Raw genomic sequence first — 12,984 nt, 5'->3', positions numbered from 1 at the left:
AAGAGAGGGTCAAAAGAGAAGGTGCTTCTCTCTAAGGGTATTCCAGAAGGGCCGGGATTTTATTTACAAGTTCATAGCAGTCTGTCTGACTGGCACATAGCAGACTCTCTAGAAGTATTGTTGACTGAAGGAGTGAATGAAATGCCCCCACCCCACCTCTGCCCTTCCTGCCTCTAGACTCTCCCCCACCTCTCTCCTAATGTGCCTTTGACACATTTTATTGCCCAAGTTCCACTGGGTAATGACAACAGTCATCATAATAACTAGTGTAGTAGGTTGAATAATGGGTCCCAGAGATATTTAGGTCCTAATCCCCTGAATATGCCCTTTTGGGACTTTGCAGATGTGATTTAGTTAAGGATCTGGAGATGAGGAGATTATCTGGGTGGGCCCTAAATGCAATCACAGGTGTCCTTATAAGAGAGAAAGGGGGAGACGACTACAGAAGGCAATATGATGGTGGAAGCAGAGGCTGGAGTAATGTACTTTGAAGATGGAAGAAGGGGCCACAAGCCAAGGAAATCAGGCAGCCATTAGAAGTCATAAAAGGCCAGGAAATGGATTCTCCCACCAGAGCCTCCAGAAATAACCAGCTCTGCCAACGCCTCTATTTTAGCCCAGTGGAACTGATTTCAGACTTGCTAACTTCTATAATCATAAGAGGATCAATTTATGTTGTTCTGAGGCACCAAATTTGTGGTGATTTGCCACAGCACCAATAAGAAACTAATACAACTAGTATTGATTGAGTGCAGTCCTGTGGGCTTTGCTTGTGTCACATCAATTAATTCTCACCATGGCCCTGGGAAGTAATTTCTCACATTACCTCATTACCTACCCTTTATAGATGCAGTAGGTGAGGCTTAGAGAGGGTGAGAAAGCTGCCCAGGGTAACACAGCTTCTGGGGTGGGAGCAGCCAGGCTGGTTTATCCATCAGGCTGCTGAGCTTCTCATGTATGTGGGGTAGGGGAGACTCTAGATATAGATGAGACCCCCCAAAATTACTGGCTCCAAAATATAAAAAATAAAACGGCAAAATTGAAAGTATTAACGATTCAGAAGCAAGTCATTAAAAAGTCCTTCCCCCTAATTTTTTATTTTTGGCAGAAAATGTTTTCCTGAGCATGGGTGTGGGTCCCTGTGTAAAATGCCTGCCATGACAAGGAGCCAGGCCTCCTGTGTGCTGAGCAGCATTCTCCCAGGGTGGTACCAGGGGATCCTGCATCCAGAGAGCAGCTAACCATGGGGCCACTCTGCTCCCCACAGGGCCCATCAACTCAGCCAGATGACTGTTTGCTTCTCCAGCACTTTCTCTTCTGGAGGAGGGAGCTCCAGGAGTATGCTCATTTAGCAAATTCATAAGCAAATCTGTTGTGTCTGACAAATGATCGGATGGAAATACTGACTATTTAAGGGGACAGACATCAACAGTGCTCTGGAGAAAGGATGCCTCATTTCATGCTGGTGTGTATTACACATGAACACACACACATACACAGGTACACACTCACACATGCAAACATGCACATGCACACACCAGTTGTGGAAAGACCCACGGTCAGCGTAGTGCTTTGCCACCCCCACATGAGTCCTGGAAGGGCTGTTTTTATCATCATGCCCACTTGCCTGTTGAGGAAATTAGGGTCAGACATTGTTCAGATTTACAATGTCCAACGGCATCCAAACTGTGCCCGGGGGAAGCCTGGCCTTGGGGCCCAACCTGCAGCTCCTCAGACCCTGTCCTGCGCTCTGGGGGTAGCAACTATTCAGTTAGGGGATGCAGACTTCCCTGCTTCCTCGCAGAACTAGCACACATGTGGTGCATCCCTGCTCAGAGCAGGGGCCCTGAATGGTGATGTGACCAAGAGACCACCCACGAGTTCTGTGGCTGGGGGTCAGGGAGGCCATGGGGCCACCTTACCATCCTCGCTGAAGATGGGAGCAGTGTGCAGGTAGTGGGTGATGCTGGGGTCTTGCTTGAAGGGACACTCCACTTGTTTCCATGTGATGAACTCTCCTACTTGCTTGGCCAGCTCCAGAAATTTCTGCCAGGGACACAGAGACACAAAACGATGCACCCTGAGTGCCTGGAGGTCACCTGTGACAGTGGGGCCGGCCCTGGCCTGGTGTCTCTCGTCATCCCCAGTGAGGCCTGTCTCTAGGGTGGGCAAGGTGGGACATGGGGCAGAAAAGTGATGGAATCACCCATCAGGAAATCTGGACGTTTGTCACATCTCTTCATTCTCTCTGAAGAATTTGCCACGCCCAGCACCTAAGGTTCACCTGTCCCCCTTGTCATGGCGAGAGAGCCGCCTTGGGCTATGCCATCAGCAGGCAGTGCATTTAGCTAGAGGTGACTATTACTTTAGTTTCATTCTGTTTATTTTTGTGGTTATCTCAACTAATGGCAAGCGATATATCCCTACTTACAGCAAGTTTGTTTATGTAGAGAAAGAGGCAAATACATTTAAATAAATGTATTTAAGTAAAATTTAATTCATTTAAGTAGAATTTTAATTGAGTAAAATTTAAGTACATTTATTTAAGATTTTAAAAACTGCTAACTTAAAGCAGGATTTTAAATACAAAGCTGTGACTGGGTGAGAACCTCACTCTGTGGCATTCTTTGATCAGCCTTGGTGTCTGCCCCCAGTCCCCACTGCTCATGCCCCGGGACCTGGGGCCACATGAACATACTGCCTTCTTGCCCCTCACTGCTCGCCCACCCATCCTTCCGCCCAGGCCTTGATTCTGAGGACCAATTCAAGAAAGGCAAGAGACAGATTGTGCGTTGGGATCACCTGGAGAGTGAGCTCACAGGCCCCCTTGGCCCCTGCAGTCTCTCCCAAGCCCAGCCTCTTCCATATCGCCTCCAGCCTGGACTGCCCCCTGGGATGCAGAGCCCAGGCAACCTGCTGGACAGGGCTTCCTCCAGCTATGCCGGCCCCTAGGGGTAACCAGGCCTGTGGGCAGCATGTGAAGGTCTGCCGGGGTGTCCATGTGAGGCCCCACAGCAGAGGCAGCTCCAGGCCAAAGGGCCCAGGCGTTCACTGTGGGCCCTGTCAGCAGGAGACACGTGAAGAGCCTTTGGCGGGCCATGCGGCATGTCCACTCCTCCTAGCCACTCTGTGTGGTCATGGTGGCAGCCCTGTTTCACAGAGGGAGAGACTGAGACTTGGACAGAGCGAGGGGCTGGCCCAGGACTGCTGCGCCTTGGAGTTGGATACTGAGTGGGGCAAGCACTAGGGTAGGGCTGGCCCTCTCGCAGGAGAAGAGCCTCTTCTTTCCTGTGGATTGGGGGGGTACCACTGCTCATGGCATGCTCTGTCTGACTCAGTGACCATCTGCTGTCACTGTCCTGTGCCCTTGGGGCTCCTGGGCCCCATTCCTCCCCCTCCCTATGCCTAGCCCACCAGCCACTTCAAGACGTACATGCTGGGTAAGCCTGTATGTGGGGTCGAGACATGGAGTGGATCAGCCTGGCCTTGCTTCTAAAGAGCTTGGGGACTTGGGTGCTGTGACTGAGGGATAATAGCCCGCTATAGAAGCGGCCTCTCTCCTCCTGTGAGGTCAAGGGGAACTTCCTGGAGGAGGGAACACTTGAGCTGACAGTGATGAGTGTCTGCAGAGGGAGAGGAAGTCTTTCTCTCCTTCTTCCCACTCTGCCTGACACTTCCTCCTGTTGCTAAGGGCTCCTCCTTTGGGAGGCCTCTCCTGACCGTGAACTGTGCCCCTGTGCAGCTCCTGTCACAGCACCGCGTCAATTGTCACTGTGGGTCTGCAGGGCTGTCTTTCTCGCCAGTCTGGTGCTCCTTAAGGACTGAAAATGATGCTACTTCACTTGTGCTAGACGCGAGGCCTGCACAGAGTGGGGGTCAATGTCTTCATGAGCCTCAGTCTCTTCCTATGGAAGATGTGGGGAGACCCCAATAATCCCATTCTGATGTTGGCTGCAAACTGCTGCACTCTGCCTCGGAGTCCTCCTTTAATCCAACCATTCAGGGCCAGAACTCCTGCTCTGGGAGCTTTTATCAGCCTGCTTAACTAGGTGGCAGGCCCTCCAAGGCCCCTGGACCCTACCTCAAAGTTGACGTGTCCATTGGGGAGGCGGTTGGCACAGCCTTCATTTAGGAAGTAGATGTCTTTGATGAGCAGGCTGAAGAAGGGGATGACGATCTGGAAGGGAGAGGGTGCAGATCAGCCCTCAGCTGGCCTCCCCACAGTGGCTGCATAGGAGAGAGGCAGCCTTGCCAGCAGCCACCTGCCCCAGGGACCTCAGATACAACACCAGGATGCAGAAGGTGGGAGAGACTTCCCACCTGGGCAAGGCTGGACAGCCTCAGGGCTTCATGGGCCATAGGCTACTTAGTGTGTACCATGGGGAGCAATGTGGAAACCACAAAGAAAGGAGGCACAAACTGGGGCCAGACTGTTTCTTCCCAGGTCCCATCAGACCCCAGTGCAGTGCTGATTGAGCTCTTACTGTATACAATGCCATTCCCCCTCCTATTGGGGCTGGGTGAAAGATGCATAGTTTCAGTGGCCTTTGAACGTTTCTCCCATCGTCTGTTGGGAAAGGCCAGTGGGAGCTTCTCCCCAGAGTCCAGGGGTCCACAGACTTAGGTCTCCTGACTCATGTGCCCCAGGAGGAATGGTATGTGCCGAGCACACTGTTAAATATAAAATAAAAATTTTAGAAAAGAATAAATATACTGAAATAGAAAAAAATTTTTTTTAAAGTTTTTGTTTTATGAATCAAAAAATATGCTAATGGAATGTGAATTATCTGCTGTGAAATTCTGTGGCCTCTTTTAAAAATATACATTTAACAATTTGCCATTCTATGTCTTTCTTGATGCTAAAGATCTGATCCTGCTGCACTATGGTAAGGCTGAAAGCATCCCTACTCTGGTTCCTGAAGGGACAGGCTTATGCGCTCAGCCTGAGAAGGATGGGGTCTCTGTGTTTCACTGTCAGATGTCTTGTTTCTCCCTCCTTGTTCCATACCTGCTAACCCCTAGAGAAAGGAGTCCAACTGGTGACAGCTCAGACTACTCTTGGGGAACCAGCTGGGTCTACCTTGTGTTGTGGGTTGAACTGTGCCCCTCAAAAAATTATGTTCAAGGACTTCCCTGGTGGTGCAGTGGTTAAGAATCCGCCTGCCAATGCAGGGGACACAGGTTCGATCCCTGGTCTGGGAAGATCCCACATGACGCGGAGCAACTAAGCCCGTGTGCCAAAACTACTGAGCCTGTGCTCTAGAACCTGCAAGCCACAACTGCTGAAGCCTACTGAAGCCAACTGCTACAACTACTGAAGCCCACGGGCCTAGAGCCCGTGCTCCACAACAAGAGAAGCCCGCGCACCACAACGAAGAGTAGCCCCCACTCGCCACAACTAGAGGAAGCCCGTGCGCAGCAACGAAGACCCAATGCAGCCAAAAATAGAAAAAAAAAAAAGTTATGTTCATGTCCTAAACCCCCCAGCGCCTATGAATGGGAACTTATTTGGAGATAGGGTCTTTGCTACGGATGGAATCAAATGGAGATGAGGTCACATGGATTAGGTGGGCTGGTATTTTTATAAAAAGAGGGAAATTTGGATACACACTGGGAAGGTAGTCATGTGACAACGGAGACAGAGATGGGAGTGATGCGGCCACTAGCCAAGGAGTGCCTATGGCCATCAGAAGCTGGAAGAGGCAAAGAAGAATCCTCCCCTAGAGACTTTGGAGGGAGCATGGCCCTTCCAACCTTGATTTTGGCCTCTGGCCTCCAGAACTGTAAGAGAATACATTTCTGCTGTTCTAAGCTACCTAGTTTATGTGCTTTGTTATGTCAGCCCAGGAAACTAACACATCTGCTCTGCCCTTAGGCTCCAGAGCTGGGCACATGTGGCCAGGCCAGCTAGGGCCGGCTTCTAGCCCATTACCCTTAGGACCGGGCACCAGGCCCTGACACTTCTGGCTCAGGGACTACCTAGGTCATTCCCCATCCAAGCTGACAAGGGCTTTGATGCGAGGACCTGGGCACTGACCACTCGGCAGAGCATAGAAGCATGGATGGCTCAGCTGGGCAGGGCAGATGGGGAAACCAAGGTCCATAGAGTGGCAGGGCCTGGCACAAGGTCATCCAGCTAGTGATCACCAGGGCCAGGACCAGAGCCAGGTTTAGCAGGGTTTGTCCACAACTGAGGGGTTTCCTGGGATGCAGGACTTGTGGTACTAAACCTGGGGCAGTCCTAGGCAAACTGGGATGAACTGGTCACCCTAGATTTATGTCACTTCCACAAACATTTGCTCATGTCTTCTCTATGCTAGGTGCCGGGGCTTGGGGGACAGTGAGAGTGTGTCACACACATTCATTCCTGATCCCAGTATAGTGGGAGACAGTCAAGGGAACAACCTACAAAACAAGGAAGCCTCATCTTGGCTTCCCCCACGCTGGCTTTAGTCCCTTTCTGTGCTCCCAAAGAGTCTCCACTTACGTCCTTGTCACTGGGGCATCGGTGGTGGGCCTGAGTGCTTCACTGTGCTGAGGTGTATACACATGAGATCGTGTTTCATCCTCATCACTGTCCTGTGAAATAGGGCTTTTATGACCCCACCTCACAGATGAGGAAGCTGAGACTAAGACAGGTTAAGTAACTCATAGAAGCTCACACAACAGTAAGTAGTGGATGCAGGATTAGGACTCTGCCCCAGAGCCCCTGTCCTGTCTTCTTCCTCACTGTGCCAGGAGGGAGGGTGGTCTCCATCCATCTCCCACCACCCACACTGGTGCTGAGTCCCTGGTCCAGTTCTTGTGCATGATGGCTGAATTGAGTTGGAATTGGGAGACCCACTGAGACGGGCAGGGGTGGGGATTAAGGGCCGTGGGACTCTGGGGACAGAGACGGCTCCCTAGGGGTCTGGTGCAGGTTTCCTGGTGGCAGGGCCATTGAAGTGGTCCTCTGGGTGGCAGCATTTCCCATGTGTGAGAATTTTTCACCACTTCTGTCTGTCCACATGACTGTAAACCTGGGCCCTTGTTTTCTGGACCTGAGCAATTCTATCAGAACCCAGCTCAACCTGGAGGGCACCCAGAGAAGCCTGTGTGGAGGTTGCTTTGTCACAGAGACTAGGGGAGTGGGAGGGGCAGGTAGGGTCCAGCCATAGGCAGGAAGAAAACACAAAGTGACCTCCTGGCCTCAAAGTTTCAGCTGCGGGCACTGGGAGACTGCAAGAGCATCTCTAAGCTTCTTTCCCTCCTTCCATACTTCATTTCCTCCCTCTTTCCTTCCCTCCCACCCTCCCTCCCTCTTTTCTTCCTTCCAACCTCCAGCTTTCCATCTTTCTTTCCATCTTCTTCTATCTTTTCTTCCTCCCTTCCTTGCACCCTTCTGTCCATCTATCTATCCTTCCTTCCATCCATTCTTCCATCCATCCATCCATCCGTCCATCTGTCCTCCAGCCTTCCATCCATTCATGAAGGAGCTTCTGTGTGTCTAGCCCATGGTCCATAACTCCCTGGAAGTTAGAGGAAAATGCAGTGAAACTAAGTGCACAGCTCTGTAGGTCTCCCACCTATAGCCCCAGACCGAAATGCACAGCGTCCCAGCACCCCAGAGCTAGAAGGGGTGCAGAGAGTAGGAGCACAAAGTCCCAGTCTGTTCACTCTGCCCTCAGGGTAGAAGGAAAACAGTGCAGAGCACCAGTGCTGTGACTGACACCTCAGTCCAAAGGCTGCAGCCTCCTCTAGGCACCTCCACCCACAGTCCAACTCCTGGGCCATAAGCCAGTACCCCTGTGACTGCCACATGGTACCTGTGCCCTGAGGATGGAAGGTAGAAAAGACTGGGAGACTTAGAGTCTGATTCCTGGCTCTGCCGCCTACTTGCTGAGTGACTGGGCAAGTGAGGGCTCCTTTCTGAGACTCAGTCTTCTAATGCAGAAAGTGGCAATGCTGAAGTATACCCCATGGAATAGTTGTCAGAATTAAATTGGGAAATGGTGGTCAAGCGGCCCTCGTGTGGTGGGTGCTCAGTGAAGCGAGGGCATGCCCCTGCTGCCCTGGCTTTCCAGCTTCCTGGCTCCCGGGGACAGGCTCACCTGCCCTGGGACTTGAGGACATGCCTTGCTGAGTGCTGCACCCCCTGCACCAGGCTCCCCGGGACCCAGCATTGCTGAAGTGCTGACAGCCTGAACAGGAAGGGCCAGCTGGACAGGACATGGCCAACAGTGTGGCCTGGGTCTGCGCACAATCTGTGCTCTGCGGGGAGGAGGCTGGGAAGGCCTGGTGGACTGCACAAGTGCACATATCTCAGCCTGCTCCCCAAACCTGACCACATATGCATCCAATACAATCACAGAGTGACTTCGAATTTCAAGAACAGCAACTGGTTCTATTATTCCTCAAGCTGGAAGCAACTTCCACAAACTATGGCGGGGCCCTGATTCCACCAATGTTCCTGCAAGAGACCAGACTGAAAAGGCACAGCAAGTCTTGCTGTTTTCTCCCCATGGAGATGAACGACTCTAATCATCAAGCTGGTGACAGGTTTTAAGCCAGAGGATCATGGCAATCCCAGGGCCTGGGAGGGTTTCTTGTATCAGAGGCCACTAGGAGAATTTGGAGGAGAAACAAAATTGATCAGGATGGAGAGATTAACCAAGATGGCGGAGTAGAAGGACGTGCTCTCACTCCCTCTTGCGAGAGCACCAGAATCACAACTGGCTGCTGGACAATCATCGACAGGAAGACACTGGACTTCACCAAGGAGGATACCCCACGTCCAAGGACAGAGGAGAAGCCACAGTGAGACGGTAGGAGGGGCGCAATCAGAGTAAAATCAAATCCCATAACTGCTGGGTGGGTGACTCACAGACTGGCGAGCACTTATACCACAGAAGTCCACCCACTGGAGTGAAAGTTCTGAGCCCCACGTCAGGCTTCCCAACCTGGGGGTCCGGCAACGGGAGGAGGAATTCATAGAGAATCAGACTTTGAAGCCTAGTGGGAATTGATTGCAGGACTTCGACAGGACTGGGGGAAACAGAGAACCCACTCTTGGAGGGCGTACACAAAATAGTGTGTGCATTGGGACCCAGGGGAAGGAGCAGTGACCCTGGGGGAGACTGAACCAGACATAACTGCTAGTGTTGGGGGGTCTCCTGCAGAGGCGGGGGCTGGCTCTGTTTCACCGTGGGGACAAGGACACTGGCAGTGGAGGTTCTGGGAAGTACTCCTTGGCGTGAGCCCTCCCAGAGTCTGCCATTAGCCCCACCAAAGAGCCCGGGTAGGCTCCAGTGTTGGGTTGCCTCAGGCAAAACAACCAACAGGGAGGGAACCCAGTCCCACCCAGCAACAGTCAAGTGGATTAAAGTTTTACAGAGCTCTGACTGCCACAGCAACAGTCAGCTCTACCCACCTCCAGAGCCTCCCATCAAGCCTCTTAGATAGCCTCAACCACCAGAGGGCAGACAGCAGAAGCAAGAAAAACTACAGTCCTGCAGCCTGTGGAACAGAAACCACATTTACAGAAAGATAGACAAGATGAAAAGGCAGAGGGCTATATACCAGATGAAGGAACAAGAAAAAACCCCAGAAAAACAACTAAATGAAGTGGAGATAGGCAACCTGCCAGAAAAAGAATTCAGAATAATGATAGTGAAGATGATCCAGGACCTTGGAATAAGAATGGAGGCAAAGATTGAGAAGATGCAAGAAATGATTAACAAAGACCTAGAAGAATTAAAGAACAAACAAACAGAGATGACCAATACAATAACTGAAATGAAAACTACACTAGAAGGAATCAATAGTAGAATAACTGAGGCAGAAGAACGGATAAGTGACCTGGAAGACAGAATGGTGGAATTCACTGCTGCGGAACAGACTAAAGAAAAAAGAATGAAAAGAAATGAAGACAGCCTAAGAGACCTCTGGGACAACATTAAACGCAACAACATTCGCATTATAGGGGTCCCAGAAGGAGAAGAGAGAGAGAAAGGACCAGAGAAAATATTTGAAGAGATTATAGTCGAAAACTTCCCTAACATGGGAAAGGAAATAGCCACCCAAGTCCAGGAAGCGCAGAGAGTCCCATACAGGATAAACCCAAGGAGAAGCACGCCGAGACACATAGTAATCAAAGTGCCAAAAATTAAAGACAAAGAAAAATTATTGAAAGCAGCAAGGGAAAAACGACAAATAACATACAAGGGAACTCCCATAAGGTTAACAGCTGATTTGTCAGCAGAAACTCTACAAGCCAGAAGGGAGTGGCATGATATACTTCAAGTGATGAAAGGGAAGAACCTACAACCAAGATTACTCTACCTGGCAAGGATCTCATTTAGATTTGATGGAGAAATCAAAAGCTTTACAGACAAGCAAAAGCTAAGAGAATTCAGCACCACCAAACCAGCTCTACAACAAATGTTAGAGGAACTTCTCTAAGTGGGAAACACAAGAGAAGAAAAGGACCTACAAAAACAAACCCAAAACAATTAAGAAAATGGTCATAGGAACATACATATCGATAATTACCTTAAACGTGAATGGATTAAATGCTCCAGCCAAAAGACACAGGCTTGCTGAATGGATACAAAAACAAGACCCATATATATGCTGTCTACAAGAGACCCACTTTAGACCTAGGGACACATACAGACTGAAAGTGAGGGGATGGAAAAAGATATTCCATGCAAATGGATATCAAAAGAAAGCTGGAGTAGCTATACTCATATCAGATAAAATAGACTTTAAAATAAAGAATGTTACAAGAGACAAGGAAGGACACTACATAATGATCAAGGGATCAATCGAAGAAGAAGATATAACAATTATAAATATATATGCACCCAACATAGGAGCACCTCATTACATAAGGCAATTGCTAACAGCTATAAAAGAGGAAATTGATAGTAACACAATAATAGTGGGGGACTTTAACACCTCACTTACACCAATGGACAGATCATCCAAAATGAAAATAAATAAGGAAACAGAAGCTTTAAATGACACAATAGACCAGATAGATTTAATTGATATTTATAGGACATTCCATCCAAAAACAGCAGATTACACGTTCTTCTCAAGTGCGCACGGAACATTCTCCAGGATAGATCACATCTTGGGTCACAAATCAAGCCTCAGTAAATTTAAGAAAATTGAAATCATATCAAGCATCTTTTCTGACCACAACGCTATGAGATTAGAAATGAATTACAGGGGAAAAAGCATAAAAAACACAAACACATGGAGGCTAAACAATACGTTACTAAATAACCAAGAGATTACTGAAGAAATCAAAGAGGAAATCAAAAAATACCTAGAGACAAATGACAATGAAAACACGACAACCCAAAACCTATGGGATGCTGCAAAAGCAGTTCTAAGAGGGAAGTTTATAGCTATACAAGCCTACCTAAAGAAACAAGAAAAATCTCAAATAAACAATCTAACCTTACACCTAAAGAAACTAGAGAAAGAAGAACAAACAAAACCCAAAGTTAGCAGAAGGAAAGAAATCATAAAGATCAGAGCAGAAATAAATAAAATAGAAACAAAGAAAACAATAGCAAAGATCAATAAAACTAAAAGCTGGTTCTTTGAGAAGATAAACAAAATTGATAAGCCATTAGCCAGACTCATCAAGAAAAAGAGGGAGAGGACTCAAATCAATAAAATCAGAAATGAAAAAGGAGAAGTTACAACAGACACCGCAGAAATACAAAGCATCCTAAGAGACTACTACAAGCAACTTTATGCCAATAAAATGGACAACCTGGAAGAAATGGACAAATTCTTAGAAAGGTATAACCTTCCAAGACTGAACCAGGAAGAAGCAGAAAATATGAACAGACCAATCACAAGTAATGAAATTGAAACTGTGATTAAAAATCTTCCAACAAACAAAAGTCCAGGACCAGATGGCTTCACAGGTGAATTCTATCAAACATTTAGAGAAGAGCTAACACCTATCCTTCTCAAACTCTTCCAAAAAATTGCAGAGGAAGGAACACTCCCAAACTCATTCTATGAGGCCATCATCACCCTGATACCAAAACCAGACAAAGACACTACAAAAAAAGAAAATTACAGACCAATATCACTGATGAATATAGATGCAAAAATCCTCAACAAAATACTAGCAAACAGAATCCAACAACACATTAAAAGGATCATACACCACGATCAAGTGGGATTTATCCCAGGGATGCAAGGATTCTTCAATATACGCAAATCAATCAATGTGATACACCATATTAACAAATTGAAGAATAAAAACCATATGATCATCTCAATAGATGCAGAAAAAGCTTTTGACAAAATTCAACACCCATTTATGATAAAAACTCTCCAGAAAGTAGGCATAGAGGGAACCTACCTCAACATAATAAAGGCCATATATGACAAACCCACAGCAAACATCATTCTCAACGGTGAAAAACTGAAAGCATTTCCTCTAAGATCAGGAACAAGACAAGGATGTCCACTCTCACCACTATTATTCAACATAGTTCTGGAAGTCCTAGCCACGGCAATCAGAGAAGAAAAAGAAATAAAAGGAATACAAATTGGAAAAGAAGAAGTAAAACTGTCACTGTTTGCAGATGACATGATACTATACATAGAGAATCCTAAAACTGCCACCAGAAAACTGCTAGAGCTAATTAATGAATATGGTAAAGTTGCAGGATACAAAATTAATGCACAGAAATCTCTTGCATTCCTATACACTAATGATGAAAAATCTGAAAAAGAAATTATGGAAACACTCCCATTTACCATTGCAACAAAAAGAATAAAATACCTAGGAATAAACCTACCTAGGGAGACAAAAGACCTGTATGCAGAAAACTATAAGACACTGATGAAAGAAATTAAAGATGATACCAACAGATGGAGAGATATACCATGTTCTTGGATTGGAAGAATCAACATTGTGAAAATGACTATACTACCCAAAGCAATCTACAGATTCAATGCAATCCCTAT

General features: G+C 47.7%; 1 protein-coding gene across 1 annotated transcript in view; it reads right to left on the bottom strand.

The window, feature by feature from the left end:
- The window catches only part of RASGEF1C (RasGEF domain family member 1C), a 38,777-nt gene that overhangs the window by 5,150 nt on the left and 20,643 nt on the right, over positions 1–12,984 (bottom strand). The window contains exons 10-11 of the mRNA XM_061188545.1: positions 4,082–4,177; positions 1,923–2,046 (exon numbers count right to left, since the gene is read on the bottom strand). Of these exons, the coding sequence (XP_061044528.1) occupies positions 1,923–2,046; positions 4,082–4,177 (220 nt within the window). The remainder of the gene's footprint in view (positions 1–1,922; positions 2,047–4,081; positions 4,178–12,984) is intronic.

The sequence above is a fragment of the Eubalaena glacialis genome, chromosome 4 (genome assembly GCF_028564815.1).
Source record: "Eubalaena glacialis isolate mEubGla1 chromosome 4, mEubGla1.1.hap2.+ XY, whole genome shotgun sequence".
Taxonomy (NCBI): Eukaryota; Metazoa; Chordata; class Mammalia; order Artiodactyla; family Balaenidae; genus Eubalaena; species Eubalaena glacialis.
Note: the sequence above shows the minus strand (reverse complement) of the source record. Positions and strands in the feature narration are given on the sequence as shown.